Source organism: Hemiscyllium ocellatum, chromosome 36 (genome assembly GCF_020745735.1).
Source record: "Hemiscyllium ocellatum isolate sHemOce1 chromosome 36, sHemOce1.pat.X.cur, whole genome shotgun sequence".
Lineage (NCBI taxonomy): Eukaryota > Metazoa > Chordata > Chondrichthyes > Orectolobiformes > Hemiscylliidae > Hemiscyllium > Hemiscyllium ocellatum.
In genome coordinates, this window is record NC_083436.1 from 3117507 (window position 1) to 3135200 (window position 17694).

The following is a 17694-nucleotide window of genomic DNA, read 5'->3' on the forward strand; positions in this document are numbered from 1 at the left end:
TGAGGGCTGCAGATGCTGGAGATCAGGGCTGAAAATGTGTTGCTGGAAAAGTGCAGCAGGTCAGGCAGCATCCAAGGAGCAGGAGAATCGACGTTTCGGACATAAGCCTGAAGAAGAGCTCATGCCCGAAACGTCGATTCTCCTGCTCCTTGGATTATTTCTGAGCTCTGCCCATATTGCCTCACTGTTGAGAGTGTGTTTCTGGAAAAACACAGCAGATCAGGCAGTATCCGAGGAGCAGGAAAATCAATATTTAAGGCCGGAGCCCTTCATGGAGTTTAATTCAGATATATGCGAGGTGCAGCATTTTTTTTAGATTAGATTACTTACAGTGTGGAAACAGGCCCTTCGGCCCAACAAGTCCACACCGACCCGCTGAAGCGCAACCCACCCAGACCCATTCCCCTACATTTACCCCTTTACCTAACACTTCGGGCAATTTAGCATGGCCAGTTCACCTAACCTGCACATCTTTGGATTGTGGGAGGAAACCCACACAGACCCAGGGAGAATCTGCAAACTCCACACAGAGAATTGCCTGAAATGGGAATTGAACCTAGGTCTCTGGCACTGTGAGGCAACAGGCTAACCACTGTGCGACCGTGCCGCCCACATTTTGGGAAAGCAAATCTTAGCAGAACTTATATGCTTATTGGTAAGGTCCTAAGGAGTGTTGCTGAACAAAGAGACCTTGGAGTGCCGGTTCATAGCTCCTTGAAAGTGGAGTCGCAGGTAGACAGGATAGTGAAGAAGTCGTTTGGTATACTTTCCTTTATTGGTCAGAGTATTGAGTACAGAAGTTGGGAGGTCATGTTGTGGCTGTACAGGACATTGGTTAGGCCACTGTTGGGATATTGTGTGCAATTCTAGTCTCCTTCCTATCGGAAAGATGTTGTGAAACTTGAAAGAGTAGATTTATAAGGATGTTGCCAGGGTTGAAGGATTTGAGCTAAAGAGAGAGGCTGAACAGGCTGGGGCTGTTTTCCCTGGACCCTCGAGGTTGAGGGGTGACCTTATAGAGGTTTTACAAAATCATGAGGGGCATGGATAGGATAAATAGACAAAGTCTTTTTTCTGGGGCCGGGGAGTCCAGACCTAGAGGGCATAGTTTTAGGGTGAGAAGGGAAAGATATAAAAGAGACCTAAGGGGCAACAGAGGGTGGTACGTATATGGAATGAGCTGCCAGAGGAAGTGGTGGAGGCTGGTACAATTGCATCATTTAAAAAGCACCTGGATGGGTATATGAATAGCAAGTGTTTGGAGGGATATGGGCCGGGTGCTGGCAGGTGGGACTGGATTGGTTTGGGATATCTGGTCAGCATGGATGGTTTGGACCAAAGGGCCTGTTTCCATGCTGTACATCTCTATGACTCTATGACTCTGTCTTGACCTGCTGTGCTTTTCCAGCAACACACTCTCAACTCTGATCTCTAGCATCTGCAGACCTCACTGATTCCATATTGCCTCATTGCTCAAGTCTTTCATAGTCTTTCTTTTGCACAGCTGTGATATCCTCTCTGACCAGTAATGCAACTCCACCAACCCTTTTACCTCTCTCTCTATCCCGCCTGAAGCATCAATACTCTGGGATATTTAGTTGCCAATTTTGTCCTTCCTTCAACCAAGTTTCAGTAATAGCAATAACATCATAACATCATAATTCAGGCCCTAAGTTCATTTGCCTTACCTACTGCACTTCTTGCATTAAAACAAATGTACCTCAGACCTTTTGCAGTCGCCATCTGCTTCCTGCCTACTCTTCCCCTTAGTCACACTGACTTCATTATCTAGATCCTAAAAGTCCTTAATTATTACCTCGTCACTGTCCACTAACCTCCCCATTTGGTTCCCAACCCTTTTGCCACATTAGTTTAAATACTACCCAACGGCATTAGCCAAAGCAACCTCTTGGACATTGGTTCTAGTCCAGCCCAATTTATAATTGTCCCACCTCCCCCAGAACTAGTCCCAATGTCCCAAAAATCTGAACCTCTCCCTATCTCTCAAATCACGCATTCATCCTGCCTATTCTTTCATTTCTACTCTGACTAGCACGTGATACTGGTAGCAATCCTGAGATTACTATCTCTGAGGTCCTACTTTGTAACTTGGCTTCTAACTCCCTAAATTCTGCTTGTAGCACTTCATGCTGTTTTTTACTAATATCATTGGTGCCTATGTGCACCATGACAGCTGGTTGTTCATCCTCCCCTTCAAAATGTCCTGCAGCCGATCTGAGACATCTTTGACCTGTGCACCTGGGAGACAACATACCATTCCTGAGTCTCATTTTTGATTCAGCTGCTGGAAGGAATTCCTATTTCCTGCCACAAAGGTCTGAAATCATGGGGTACTCCAAATACAAAGCAGGGCTCTGTATAAATATTTGCAGGCTATTTTACAGGCTTCAGGAAGTGCCCGTAGTTCTGTCTGTTGTACTGAGGTGCCCACTGCCAAACTGCCTTGCGCTACCACTTTGTGTAAGGTGGTAACGGCTCAGCTTGCTTTCTCAACAAATAAAGACCCATCTGTGAAAAGGACTAGGGCCGGATTCTGCAAAGGGTCTTCTGCTGCCCGAGCTGCATCCTCTAAATGCTACAGAATTTTGACACAATCATGTTCTTCAACCTCATCAGTCTCTTCCCCTCCTCCTGTTCGTCCGAAATTGGGAGCAGAGTAGTGGGATTGACCAGACTAGTGAGAACAAAGTACATGTCATGGGCTTCCAAGAGGGTAGTCCACCAGGCCACTGTCACTTGAGAGACCCGATTCATGGACAACATGGTGTGAACTGTGTGTGGACACTTAATAATCAACTCTAATCAAATACGGTTGATGCTGTGACTGTCCATGGCTCTCAGACAACTGCCCCATCCTAGAGCCACTGTATCAAGCCAAGTGGAATAGTAGCCAATGGGTCGCTGCCTGTCACCATGCTCCTGTGTGAGTATAGCTTTTATGTGACCATCATTCTCATGTACAGAGAGAGTACATGGTCTCCCTTTATATGGGATGCCCAAAACCGGGGGTCAGCACAGAGCAGTTTTTAATTTTTGGAAGGCAGAATACCGCTCTGGGGTAAGGGTAACAGCCTCCATGGAATCCCTCTTTCCTTTCAAAGGATTATTCAGCGATTGAGCTAACTGTGCGCAACTATCAAACCATGTTTGGTTGAAATTACAAAGATGCGGGAAAGATCTTAGTTCCTGAATAGTAGTGGGTTCTTTGGCTGTTCAAATAGCACTTGTCTTATCCTGGGTCATTCCATGTTTTCCTACTGAAATCTTTTGTCCCAAATATACTACAACTTCTTGGGCAATTTGCACCATCTTACAATCAGTCTTATGGCTGCACAAGTGTAAATGGTCAAGGAGGATGGGTAAATCCTCTCGATGTTGTTCCTCCATCTGAGATGCTATTACAATATCATCCACTTATTGAATTACCATGAATGCCATTGGAAGCAATTCCCGCAAATAATTTTGCAAAGCTATATGGAATACAGTAGGGCTACTGTGAAAGCCTTGCCGCAGATGATTCCGGGTATACTGTTGCTTTTGGACAGTAAAAGCAAGCCATTATTGCACTTCAGGGATCAAAGGAACAGACCAAAATCCCTTGACCATGTCTATCACAGATAAGTATTTGTTATCTGGTGAGAGAGAGTTAAAAACGGTAGAGAGATTGGCGTTTTGATCAATACATCGGTTTGCCCACCGGCTGGGATCTCTGGTGCAGTTACTGCAGTCTGTATAGTTCTCAATTTGGATTCCATATTTCGAAGAGTGATGGCTATTTAGATTAGATTACTTACAGTGTGGAAACAGGCCCTTCGGCCCAACAAGTCCACACCGACCCGCCGAAGCGACAACCCACCCATACCCCTACATATACCCCTTACCTAACACTATGGGCAATTTAGCATGGCCAATCCACCCTAACCTACACATCTTTGGACTGTGGGAGGAAACCGGAGCACCCGGAGGAAACCCACGCAGACACGGGGAGAACGTGCAAACTCCACACAGTCAGTCGCCTGAGGCGGGAATCGAACCCAGGTCCCTGGCGCTGTGAGGCAGCAGTGCTAACCACTGTGCCACCGTGCCACCTTTCGCTCAAGATGATTTGCAGCCTCAACTATTTCTCCATCGGTCTTTCTACTGTTCTCCCAGTCTGGGATCATAATTTTGCTAAATCTGGTTTTAGTTCCACAAGTAAGGTGTGTGAGGTTATTCTCATCTAACTCATCCAGAATGTCAATATTGCTGGCCAATCCTGAGTGTTCAACCCAGATGGCCATGAAATACTTCACTTAATCTCTCAACTCCTCATAGCCTCTTTGCTGGCAAGCCAAAAACTTACTCGTCAGTTTTAGGGGGACAATAATCCTCCAACCAATTTCCAATAGCTTTTCATCCATCATCAAGCTCTTACCAATTTTTGCCCAATTCCTCTCTCACTGTCCTCACAAGTTTCCTGCCGGTGTTACCTCCTACCATAATGGACAATACTTCTACCCGAGGATGGAGACTGTACATACTTGTATGTTTTTCCAATTCATTCCATGTTTGCATGCCACCTTTTTTTTTGGATGGGGAAATTCTTTAGATCACCTTTCAACCAGGTTGGTAGGTTTGTAATCTGTCCATTGTGTATATTCATATTTGGTTGGCATGGTGGTTCAGTGGTTGGCAGGGTGGTTCAGTAGTTAGCACTGCCACCTTACAGTGCCAGGGACCCAGGTTCAATTCTAGCACTGGGCAACTGTTCGTATGTTCTCTGGGTGCTTCGGTTTCCTCCCACACTCAAAGGATGTGCAGGTTAGGTGGATTGGCTATGTTTCTAAGGGGCAACATTTTCACTCAGGGGGTGGTACGTTTATAGAATGAGCTGCCAGAAGAAGTGGTGAAGGCTAGTACAATTGCAACATTTAAAAGGCATCTGGTTGGCTATATGAATAGAAAGGGTTTGGAAAGATATGGGCCAGGTGCTGGCAGGTGGCACTAGATTGAGTTAGGATAACTGGTCGGCAATGATGAGTTGGACCGAAGGGACTGTTTCCGTGCTGTATGACTCTATGACTATACCCTTTTCATCTTTTGTTTTCTTTTCTCTCTGGCTCCAAGTCAATGCTAGACGTAAATTAAAGGCCAATTGGTTTTTGCCTCGTTATCCGAATTGTTGTCTTCAGAGTTGTGTCCCTCAATTTTATTTAGGTCTTGGACCTTAGGTTCACATTTCAATACTGAGGAGCAGGACGAGCACTTGGATAAGGAGGTGGTGATGAAACATTAGGTGGAGTGGAGCAGGGGTTTGCCTCCTTTCTTTTTGGAGTTTGAATGTAATAGCTTTTAGTTCAGCGCAGACCACTTTTAATTGGTCTTTTAGAATGTTGGTCTTTTAAGTAATTGGATACTCTCTCTTTCTCTTTAAAATAACCAGTCATCAACAATTTTAAAAACTGAGAATTTTATTATATTCTGACAGTCGAGAATTAGATGTAACTGCGTCAATTCTAAGTCCGACTTACATTTTTAAACATTAAGATTCTGACAGCTTTATTAGATGATTAGATTAGATTACTTACAGTGTGGAAACAGGCCCTTCGGCCCAACAAGTCCACACCAACCCACCGAAGCGCAACCCACCCATTCCCCTACATTTACCCCTTATCTAACCCTATGGGCAATTTAGCATGGCCAATTCACCTGACCTGCACATCTTTGGACTATGAGAGGAAACCGGAGCACCCGGAGGAAACCCACGCAGACACGGGGAGAATGTGCAAACTCCACACAGTCTCCACACATTGAACCCGAGTCTCTGGCGCTGTGAGGCAGCAGTGCTAACCACTGTGCCATCGTGCCGCCCATGGTGTATAATTAAGTTATCTTAATTATATTTTGTTTTCAAGCCTTAGCAACACAATAAGCCAATTACAACATGACGTTCTGTCAGTAAGTCACTTGACTTAAACCCTTGCGACATCGGTTAGGTTCGGTTTGTGGCAGCTTGTGTACATGTTTACGTAAGTTGGTCAACACCCTGTCACGTAACCCTATAGCAGCAGAAACAACTGTAATGGTTATACAGTGACCAGGTTGAATGCTCAGGATCTTTGCTTGCTGTCATACTTCTGACTCATTCTAAACCTACCTGGATGTTCGTAGTGTCCTGACTTCCTTGCCTTGCCTTTTGCACTTTGCCCTTTTCGCACGTTATGATTCTCAAAACTACTTCTGTCTTGCCTTGCTGTTCAGCATTTTAAAAAAAAGTCAGGAGGCTTCTCATACTTGTTAGAAGTCCTCAGTCAAATGAAGGAGATGGCTTTCAGAATGTCCTGGCACAGTAAGATCAAGGATAAGTCCAATACACTTCGGACTGCCAGTCAGCCACTTGGGGTGTCCAGAGTCGGAAGGTGCTCAATGTAAAAGGGTGAGAAGCCCAATGTCGAGTAGCCTATTATCTGTCTTGAATCTTCCTGACCTTTCTGTGGGCTGTTTTTCTCTTGGATAGAGAGTGGCAAGTATTAGAACAGATGAGAGTGCGTGGCACTTTTGGTGCAGAGTAGGCAGCACAGAGGACTCCAGCATCTGCATTACTCACTTTTGCTTCGCACAGAGTCCATGCAGAATTAGTGGCCGCTCGGGGTAGGGTGGGTGAGAGCAAGTGGGAAACAGTTTGCAGGCAATAGTGGGAGTAGTGGAGCATGAGCCTTGGTAGGAGGTGGTTACAGTAGCAGAGTAGAGTGTGTATGAGATTTTGGAGAGAAGATTGTGGAACCTACCCTGGTAGAGTGGACAGGGTCATGGACCTTTTTTCTATCAGCATATTTCTCCATATGATTCAGACTGCACTGATCAGTCAACCTCGGACTAAGCTGGCATGGTTTGCTGTTGTGACTACCACTGCTGCTCCTGTGTTGAGGATGCACAACTCTGTTCAAAGGACTTCTAGGTCCTTGCCTGCAAAATAGGTGCCAATTTCCATTTCTGCTGTATCCAGGACAAATATCAGAAACCATACTTTCTACTGACAGACTGTGCTTCTCTAGGTGCACAAAAAGCTTTCAAAGATGGCATGTGGAGCAATGAATGCCAGCCTTTCAGTGTGTGCGTAGTGAATTTTAGCAGAATGACATATGTTGAAATGATAGAATCAGATGTGAACGACATCATTGGTGTGAAGTAGGTAGTTAATGAGGCATGTGTAGTAAGGTATGGTGAGAATTCCTCTAAAAAACTTGATGCAATTCACAATTAATTTAACGAAAATCATAAGATTAATTCTGATATTTTGAGTTTTGTGAACAGTTGAAAGGACATACTCTTTGATTCCATGATCCTATCGATTCTCAATTTGAGCTATTGTTTCCTTTAAAATTTTGTAATCTTGCAATTCTGTCCTAATGAGCGCATAACAAAAAAAGCTTTTGCCAACATTCTTCCTTTTTAGCAATATTCAAGTTCTGTACATATTAGTACAGTTAATGTCATACTTATAAGTTAATTGAAATGTTCTAAATACAATTTAAAAACTGGAGCTATTCCCATTACTGGTCTAAAAAAGCAGTTCAATTTTTTATGATAAAGTTGTCAACCTTCTTCATCAAAAAGGCCTTTGGGACTCCCAAGTGTAAATAAATATTTTTACACAGAACCTTCATTTTTACCCTTCATACCACCACCCCATGCTCCCTAAAACATCATTCCCAGCCACCTAAACAATTTTGAAGTGAGGTTTTGACAGAATCAAATTCAGGGACAGAATTCACTTCAAAAATTGATTATATAAGACTTGGAATATCAGGAGTCCCACAAAAGGAAATGCTCATTTTCACCTTTGCACAAAGGTTAAATCTTATGAGGAGGGTCAAGGAAGGATTTTTAGCATTGCCTTGGGTGTCTGGTGTATGGTGGTTGGTTGTGCAGAGACAAGCAGGTTTCAATCACCAATCCAAACAGAATCAGCACCCTCCCAGTTATTAAGTAATTTTGGTGTTTTCCTTGAAGTGACTTCAGCCAAATAAGACCAGCATTTATTTGATACTATGGGTTTCCAGGAAGTGAATTTAGAAAAGAATACCTTTTTCTTAACCTTTTAAAACATACAATCCAGGTATCTGCAACGTTTTAAACTCCCACAAACGTGATTCACAAAATGGGGAAGCTGAAAGAAGGAAGGCAGCCCAGCATCTGTTTAGCAAAAAGGTGGTATCACCATTCAGGGGTTCCTGATGTCTATTGAAGGCACCCTCCGCCAACCAAGATGATGCTTCTGTCTTCCTCCTTCCCTGACCCAAAGGAGTGAAAGTCCCACTCCCAGCATATCATTGGTGTGGGGAAGCTAGATTTCTTACTTTATTAAGTGCTAGCTAACGTTTGGAACATTTGGGAGTGGCTGGGGGGTGGGTAAATCAGGTAGTTTTCCCTCTTGTAAAATCTATTCCATGAAATTACTATTGTTCTCCTATTGAGTATTACCAGCATTTTCTGAGTAAACCTTCAATATTTGTTCTTTTTGCTTCTCTATTTCAGCGATCGATATAAAGTGTTTGTTGACCTGTTCAACCTTGCAAACTTCTTGGTTCCAAGACAATGGATTCCAAAGCTGACCTCTTCAATTCACAAATTCTTACATACTGCAGAGTGCTGTGATAGCTCATACTTCAGTGGTGAGGAATCTGATTAAAGCAGAAATCAACTTAGTATTTTGAAAGCAAAACTACACAAAGGTTTAAAGGATTTTAAAATCTTTTAATCATTCATGGATATTTCTAAACTTCTTTCAGAATTTAATCCACTATATTATTATCAGTGAAAGGCTCTGGGACAGGTCTTGGCTTTCTAATTTGGTAAAATGGGTGATAGTGGATCTGCAGTTAGTTTCACATATCCTTTGATTTTCACATTCATTCACTATCACATGAACTCAGTATTACCCCTCTTTTCTCAATTGGTTTCCTGTAAATTATTTTATGAATGGGTGATGTAATGTACATATAAAATATGTACAATATATAAAATATTATACAGAGGATGTAAAACTATCTTAATTCTTCAGATGTGTAACGTTAGATTCAGTTTATATTTCAATAAGGCTAACTGATTTAAAAGAGCAAAATTGCTTCTAAAAAGGAAATGGAGATGCCTTTTATTGACAGTTGTAAATATGTACAATAATTATTCAAAAGGCTTTTCATATTACATGTAATTGAGTTACATCTTATTTTGCTCAAAAACTGCATAAATCCATGTAAAATTCTATAAATCCCACTTCAGAAATAGAACAGTCTGACCTAACATTGGGACACAGACAGACTTTAACTTCACACTTTCAATGCATTATCTGAGCTGAGCTTTTAACTTATTGCTAAAAGCTATCTTGAGAACGTAACTTTAAAAAAATTCTGACATTTACATATGAAGCAACTGAAACTAACATGATCATTCTGAAGGATGTAAGACTTATGCTAACCTTGTATAAATTGCATTCCATGACATTGTAATTCTGCTGCTATAAATTCTGTGTCCGATGATTTTGCTCCACAACCACCTGTTGAAGAAGCAGCGCTTCGAAAGCTAGTGCCTCCAAATAAACCTGTTGGACTCTGGTGCTGTGTGATTTTCAACCTCATAACGTTGAATTCAAAGGCCCTTGTCCTTGTCTGCTCTACTTCCACACATTTTCAAATCCTTCAAAACCAGCTTGTCTTGTATTCTCCATCATTGCTCATTGCTTCTTCAGCTGTCCTATTCTCATCCTCTGATTCCCCCTCTTTCAGTAGGTCTGCTGAGCCACCTCCCCGTATGACTTCCTGAAAGAATGTGGGCTTTAATGGTGTTTTCAAGCATTCTATTATGTTCTACAATTCTCCTTGTTGCTAAGTGTCTCTACTGCTCACCACTGAGTAACAAATATGAAACACCTTTGTAAGCAAGGAGGATGGAAGATTAAAAAGATATTAAATTGGTTGCAAGAATTAAGTGGGATTTCATGGTTATGTTAATATTGTAAATATATATCTTAAATTAATAAAGGCAAACGGTCAATATTATGTTTTCATTGAACAATATTTCAATGAGTAAATCATTTTTACAAATGCAAAACTGGATGTGACCATTCTATAATCAGGCGTACTAAAGCTGTCATTATTCAAAATTGTGAAACTCTTTGGTAAAATGCCTTGTATTACAGGCCTGTTGTTAAGCTAATTTATATTTTTACCAACATAGCGAAGAGTGTTTCTCTATCAAAAACAATTACTTTTCACCAAGTTTTCTGACTGATCTGCCCTAAACAAATCCCAGTCTAATCGGTGGCACATTCATGAAGTCCACCGGCAGAATTATACACTCCCCTACTGGATAGTCTTCACAATGGACTCCTGGCTGCTGACCTATTTGAGGTCCTTAAGTGGCAAATTAATGACGACTTAACATTTCCCACTCAGCCTCAAATTTCAGTCTACAAAGAGAGCTCAGGATTGGGTTAGAAAGGAGACATGGATGGATTGTGAGCAGGAAGGGTGGAAAACATCCATCATGACCTCCTTCCAACATTGATATTATCATCCTGTCCAACATCTAATCCCTGTGGGTATTCCCTTGAGCGCAGCCTCTCTAACATCTCCATATCTGTGCCTCACTTCCCCTCCTTACCCGAAGATCCGCACACCTATTGAAGCCTTGGGTCTGGAGATATGCACACTGGGCACAATTTGCAGTCCCAATCTAGCTCACTTCAACTTCTGGTGCCACTGTGACTATAGAGCCAGTGGCCAAGGTGGAGCTTCTTCCCAAGAGAACAGCAGTAATACTCATTGGAGCATTGAATATCAGTGGAAGAGCCAGCATAGAAAGGAACACATTTGTCATTGCAATGGTTTAAATAAACTAGGTGTTACATGGTAATTCTAGAAGATTTATAGAGAAGGCTCTGGGAAAATCAAAACTACTTCAGTAAATATTTAGGAATTTGGTACAATTGTCTTCACTACTCAAAACTGACACTTTTTGCTACTTTGCCCATCCTTCAGACAGTCTCTTAACTCAGTCCTGAACTGAATTTTCACTACATTTAGGAAGCCTGTCAGTGCCAGTTTTCAGAATTATTACTGCAGCACCAGCAGAGATTAAGCATTTAACAAAGCCATGATGATCAAAAGAGCATATGTTTTAGGTAACAGGTGCACAGGATTGGGATGGAGAGGTGGAAAGCTGGAGAGAGGGAGTGCTGTTATTAGGCCCTTTCATCTTGAGGACATTGAGCCTTTGACACTGCCACCCAGCTCAGGCTTTCTCCCATCTTGTGCATGACAGTCCTGGGAAGTTACCGTAACTTTAATAAAAGAGGAAAATGACAGAGCAAGTGAGTAGTGAATACAACAGAAGTTCAATTAGTTATTATAGCACTCAAGGAATGCTCTTGCCATTTTTCACCTTGTATTATTGCTGAATAAATGGATATTAGCACTCAAGACACTGGACCATGAGCTTGAAAATGGTGATGTTTCTGAATGGATGGACACAACGGGCCGAAGGGCCTTTTTCTGAATCGATCTCGCTGACTCAGGTTAGTTGATGAAATGAGCTGCCAGAGGAGGTGGTACAATTACAATATTTAAATGGCATCTGGATGAGTACATGTATAGGAAGGGATGAGATGAGTTTAGGATATCTGGTCAATGTGAATGAGTTGGACCAAAGGATCTGTTTCTGTGCTGTACTCCATTTGTGATAAGATTTTTTAAAAACCCTGTTAATTAAGCAGCAGTGCTCACATTACTATCAACACCAATCATAAAAATATTCGGGTAAAAAATGAGGTCTGCAGATGCTGGAGATCACAGCTGAAAATGTGTTGCTGGTTAAAGCACAGCAGGTTAAGCAGCATCCAAGGAATAGGAAATTTGACGTTTCGGGCATAAGCCCTTCATCAGGAAGGGCTTTCCTGATGAAGGGCTTATGCCCGAAACGTCGAATTTCCTATTCCTTGGATGCTGCCTAACCTGCTGTGCTTTAACCAGCAACACATTTTCAGCAATCATAAAAATAGACTTAGAAGTCAATTTGGACATCTTCAAAAAGAGAACTATATGTTTGCTGTCTTTCAGGCGATCGAAGTTAAATTTAATTTTGATCAATTCCGTGAGCAGTGTACACGTAAATTGAAAAGTACATGCATAAAGGTGATAAACTCGAAAAACGCTGAGTGTATTTTGGTATCATAGTTTGTAAGGAATGAAGGTTGGGAACAATCATTTGGTTAATTACCATCGCTTTAGTGCATTGTACTATGCTGCCAAGCAAGACTGTCATTTTGTCCCTTTTGTAGTGTATCCAACAAAGTGGGAGAGTCAACAAATGTGATATTCATAAGCTGCTCATTGGAAGTTTCCATGGAAATATTGATATTTGAAAACAGTTTTAGCATTTAAATTTATATTAGCTCAAATATGTACATTCTTTGCCATAATAAAATTTATTTGATAATATTAAGAATGATCATACGCTTAGGTAATGCAAATCATGAAGCAATCACGTAAACTGCAATCCAAAAGAGCCCCAAATTTCTGTGAAAAACAAAACGAAGCCACCTTGGTATTCTCAGGTAATAAATATTATCAATACTGATAAGAGATGTTAATAACTAACTTAATACTAAGGCGAAAACATTTTAAGGCTGCTCCATGGTGAGGTAGTTCGCCCACTGCCAATGCACTTCAGAAAATGGTGGAATAGCATCGACAACTTATTTTATATCAGTTGTCGCTATAGAAGGTTCAATACTGCCAGCGAAGGGTCCAGGAGATTTAAGATGAAACATTCTTGTCTGTGCCAGCAGGAATTAAGAAATCAGGTAGATCCAAGCACACTTGTGCGAGGCGATTCACCTAAATCTCTTCCATTGATTTAAATGCAGGAAATATCAGATGGGTCCTGGCATAGGTAACATGACAGGATCTGCAGTGGCTGTCGAGAAATTGGACTCTCTTCGTCTTTAATTCAGTTCTTGGTAAAAGGCTGTCCTGTAGGCAGACCAAGATCCTGGGAACATATCTTCCTTCTCATACAAACGCTACTGCAACTGAATCAGCAATCCCTGAGTGATTAAAAAGAAAATGTACAACATTAAGAAATGTTTACTTGGAAACTGCATCTCATGTGTAAATAGTTAATATTTCAGTTCGATGTTTTTACACCTGCATTCTTCCCTCTCTTTTCAACTGAAAAGTATAGTACAGACCTGCTCATGTGATTTATGTTATAGCTCAAAAGCAACATACAGCAGCTGTTGTAAATCTGAAACTAAAACAGAAAATTTTGGAATTTTTTTGCTCCTCAGGAAGCATGTGTGAAAGGAGAAAAAGGATTAACATTTCAGGTTGATAAAATTCTTTAGATCATCAATCTGAAACATTAGCTCTTGTTTCAAATGCCACAGATGTTACCTGATATCCCTCTGGTTAGCTGCTTTCAGATACCTGGAATTGACATTCTTTCTGCTTCTGCTTGTTGATTTTATATGCAAACAATAAATTCTATTGATACCTTTCAGCCAGGACATTTGCACTATGGCAACTGGAGTTTTTGGACGTGAACAGTTCTAGGCTATTAAGCATTATATCACAAATCTCCTTTCACCACCATATATGCTGCAACTAAAGCTGTGCTCTGGTGTAGATTTCAACAGAAACACTGGAAATCAGAGGAAGAAATGACAATTTTACTTCTCAATAGCCTCATTTCCTATCTGAAGACATTTGCAACACTTTTAAGAACAATCTTAGATTCACCATGCTATCTCCGGGGCAGTGGGTAGGGGAGCACTGACTAATTCAACACCATGCTCTCACCTTGGCACACTGGGTTTAAATTCAACAAAGACGAGTGAAATGAACATATATTCCTGATGGCTGTAAGGATCCAAAGTGAAATAAATATTAATGGTTTCAATCACTTCTGACAGAATGAAATGCAGAGAAAAGAAAAGTCCTTAATTTATCAGTAATTGGTAAATTCAGAGGATTCAGAAACAGTTGATGTGTAAAAAGGGAACAATTTAACTAACAAGAAGAACCATTATGGCTCTTAATTTAATGTATTTTGGGGCATAGTGCAGCAAGCACTTTGTGATATTCTCCATTACTTTATGCATATTGTTCTCCATATTTCCAATATCAGTGAATTCACTACAAAAGTATTTGCTAAAAGTGATTTGTATATTTAAAATGTTGGATTTTCCTGTTATGGTTGTCCAATTTTGGATACACCTTCAGAAGCCAATGACGCAAAGGGTGGTTATGGGATCCGGTGCTCAATTTATGTCAGGATGGGGGAGTTAGGGGAAGGAGTTATTACAAATGGTGAGCAGGACCTGCATCTGAATGTCCTGCCTTCATTAGCACATCCAATTTTTGCTGGTGGGAGAAGAGGGTAGGGAACAAATCATACAGGCAGGAAACTAAACTCAGCAGAGTCATTTGAAATTCATGCTGATTTCAAACAGGCTCTATTTAAACTATTCCAAGACTTTAAATCATATTATCGGAGACACAAATTGGTAGAGGTTACTAAACATTCTTGATTGAGACATATGGTCTGTTTAAGTGTCATACCTCAAAGCCATTTAAATCCTTAGCCCTTTGAAAACAAAAACAGCAATGAGGCTGCAGCTGTCAGTTAAAGTACGAAAGAAAGTTTTACTGCTACAATACATAGATTGACAGGCCATCTGATTGTCACCTGTTCCTGCAGTTTCAGTACACTTTTATTTATATTTCTAACATTTGTTATTGCAACAGTATGAATGCTTAGTTAATTTTTAAGTGTATAAAAATCAATTATCTCAGTAGGAGACAGAAATGGTACTGTGTTCCCAATTTGATTGAAAGCTTCAAGACACAATTAAAGGATTACGTCTTTGATGTGGTTTCTGAAAAGACGTTTTTATAACAGATTGTCCAATTAAGAGGATTTAAATTGTTGAGTGGGTTTCAAGAATGAGAATTATTTCAGTTTAAAACATATACATAAGCAATACTATTGGCAAAAAGTTTATTTATTTTTCTTCTTGCCATGGCTCCTGGGGTCTGCCCATTGTAGGTAATGGGTGAGTAGGATTGAAGATGGTATGAGGGATATAAGGAAGCATGCAAGTGGCAGGGGAAGCAGGTCCAAAAGTGACAGGTGAGGGCCTAAAAACCTTTAATTAAACTGGGCCAAAGACTCAGAGAACCAAGTTGGGCTTCTTACTAAATCATGTTGACACTCGCCTGCCTCATAACAGCACCCAGAACATTCCTCGTTCACTCCCAGAACAAACACTGTATGAGACAGGGTTCTTGACATCAACATGGGGCTGCTGAATTGGAAAACTTACACATTCATGTGATTTGCCTTGTCAGGGAAAACTGCAATCCTAATGATTGCCTCTGTTACCATGACCACCCAGGAAAGTTTATCCACCTCTTTCCAGCTGTCAGCATTTCAATAGGGGCTTCATCATTGCAAATGTCACTTACATCCAATAAGCCTTTATGGATTTTCTCCCCCATTGGACCAAATAGCTGGAATGTCTGTCAGTAGTTCATCCGTGCCAAAAAAAGTAATTAATTTGTGAGTTTGGTGAGATGAAGTACCAGACTCAAAATGAGAAGAAAATCAGTGTTTGGCTCTTCCAGTACTACATTTGGTTAACACTGCCATGGCACCTAGTTTCTTTTCCCTCTGAGATGAAATTGGAAACCAGACTTCGTAGCAATGCAACTTCACCAGGAACCATGATGCAAAAGTAGAAAAGCTTTCCACAACATGATACTGCAAGGTGTAAGCTGATACAGTTTTACAACTGAACTCAATAAAAAAAAGGGATACCCATCTCCAAAATATGAAGATACTGATTTTCAACAGACATTCCCTTGATTACACAGATACATCATAAGACATTCCATAAGTGAATGAAATTTTATTTTAAAATGAACTGTGGATTCCATAGAACACTCACCACAAATATTTCTTCCCATTTTGATGTATACATAGCCATCAATTCCCCAGTTGGTTCCCCATGAATTTCGTACAATCCAATAAGGAATATCACCTGTTTTCAAGAAAGAATTGCTGCAAGTTACTGTAAATTCATTCTTGTCACTACTTCATGGCAAGCCCAATATCAAAAAGCACTTGCATCTACATTGCAGCACTGTGCGTAGAACCTCGGAGATCATTTTGATGTTAAGTGCTTTGCTTATACCTAACTTCGTTCAGCAAATTTTCAGGAGCGAGACCAGAGTTTTCACGACTGAGTCAACTCTCCAAATCCAATTCAGAACAAACTTTCTTGAAGAGCTGGACTTTTGTTTTGGCCTGGGGTTGTGAATATAGTTCAACTTAACTTAACTGCAATAGTCAAGAATTTATTCACCTTGATTAGAGACCACGGCACCTTGAAGCAGCTGGGAAGTGGAAGTGATGAATAAGTGGTAATTGCAGACAATTCAATAATTAGAGGAGACGAGTGGCATTCTTTGTAAGTAGGATTGTATATATTGCGTTCCTGCTGACAGGATAGGGAGCAACTCAAATAGTAAATTTGGAGAGGTGGTGAGGGAGCCAGTTATGTTGAGGTGCACTCATAGTAGATTGTTGAGAAGAGGATCTGTCTGGAGAGTAGCAGAAACAAGAAGATACAATTATGAACATGGTTTCACAGTTTTAATCATTAGAGTATTTGATAAGGAGAATAATGAAAGTGAACAAGCAGCTGAAAAAGTGGGATGAGAAAGAGAAATATCAATGTTAAGAGAGGAAGGAAAATTACTATTGGCATGTGCTCTATTGAAACAATTTAAAACCAATAACTTAAGAGAATAGAGTGGCAACAAAGACTACAAACTATTAAGTTGCTGGAAGGAGGATTCTCAGGTATAAAGAGCTGAAAATGTGTTGCTGGAAAAGCGCAGCAGGTCAGTCAGCATCCCAGGAGTAGGAGAGTCGACGTTTCAGGCATGAGCCCTTCTTCAGGAATCAGGTATAAATAAAGTTTCAAAAACAAACAAGAGGGGAGAGAGCGGGAAGAAGGTTAGAATTTATACTTTAGGCAACACAGGCAAAGGGAAAACTGGAATACATAAATCAGTTAAAGCAGAAGAGACAAGTATGAAATCTGTGAGAAAAATATTACAGTCAACGTGCAGATTAGGATGTGTGACTCAAATAAACATTATTTACCCAAATTCTTGAAATACACAAACCAAACTGAATAAACCTCAGGTCCAAATTCAACTTGTCAGGTCTGATACAATAGCCAACACCAAGTTCTGGTTGATAGTAAGGATGAGCAACTAAATACACTAAGTTATAAAATCGATTGGAAAGACAGATGAAATGGTAGGGGAAAACATAGTTGCCTTAGAAATAAGGATAAAATCACATCAATGATAAGAGATGGTGCCTTCATGATTTAACATTGAATTGGGATTTTGTATAGGACCCCAAGTATCAGCTGACAAATACAGTTTGTTTAAAAGCAGAGATTAAGCACAGGTTTTAACATTCTTATATAATGGGTTAAGGGGACTAGCATATATCAGAAAGGTAGTGAAAATCTTGAATTTGTCCAGGACTGGACAGCGTATTTTCTGCAACATTATGTCTTGCAGCTAACAAAAGGAATGTTGTAATGGATTTAGT

At 40.6% G+C, this 17694-nt stretch overlaps 2 protein-coding genes across 4 annotated transcripts in view; one reads left to right on the forward strand and one right to left on the reverse strand.

Moving 5' to 3' along the window:
* The window catches only part of LOC132833273 (tryptophan 2,3-dioxygenase-like), an 89358-nt gene extending 80666 nt beyond the window's left edge, over nt 1-8692 (forward strand). Inside the window, exon 12 of the mRNA XM_060851435.1 lies at nt 8539-8692. Coding sequence (XP_060707418.1) covers nt 8539-8692 — 154 coding nt within the window. The remainder of the gene's footprint in view (nt 1-8538) is intronic.
* A 3784-nt stretch (nt 8693-12476) lies between these two features.
* ctso (cathepsin O) overlaps nt 12477-17694 on the reverse strand; it is a 73958-nt gene continuing 68740 nt past the window's right edge. Inside the window, exons 6-7 of one of the 3 annotated variants that reach the window (XM_060851570.1) lie at nt 16010-16102; nt 12477-13105 (exon numbers count right to left, since the gene is read on the reverse strand). In XM_060851570.1, the coding sequence (XP_060707553.1) occupies nt 13071-13105; nt 16010-16102 (128 nt within the window). In that variant the 3' untranslated portion in view covers nt 12477-13070. Of the gene's footprint in view, nt 13106-16009; nt 16103-16426; nt 16665-17694 lie in introns of those variants that run through there. The other 2 variants (XM_060851569.1, XR_009647073.1) reach the window with 2 other exon arrangements.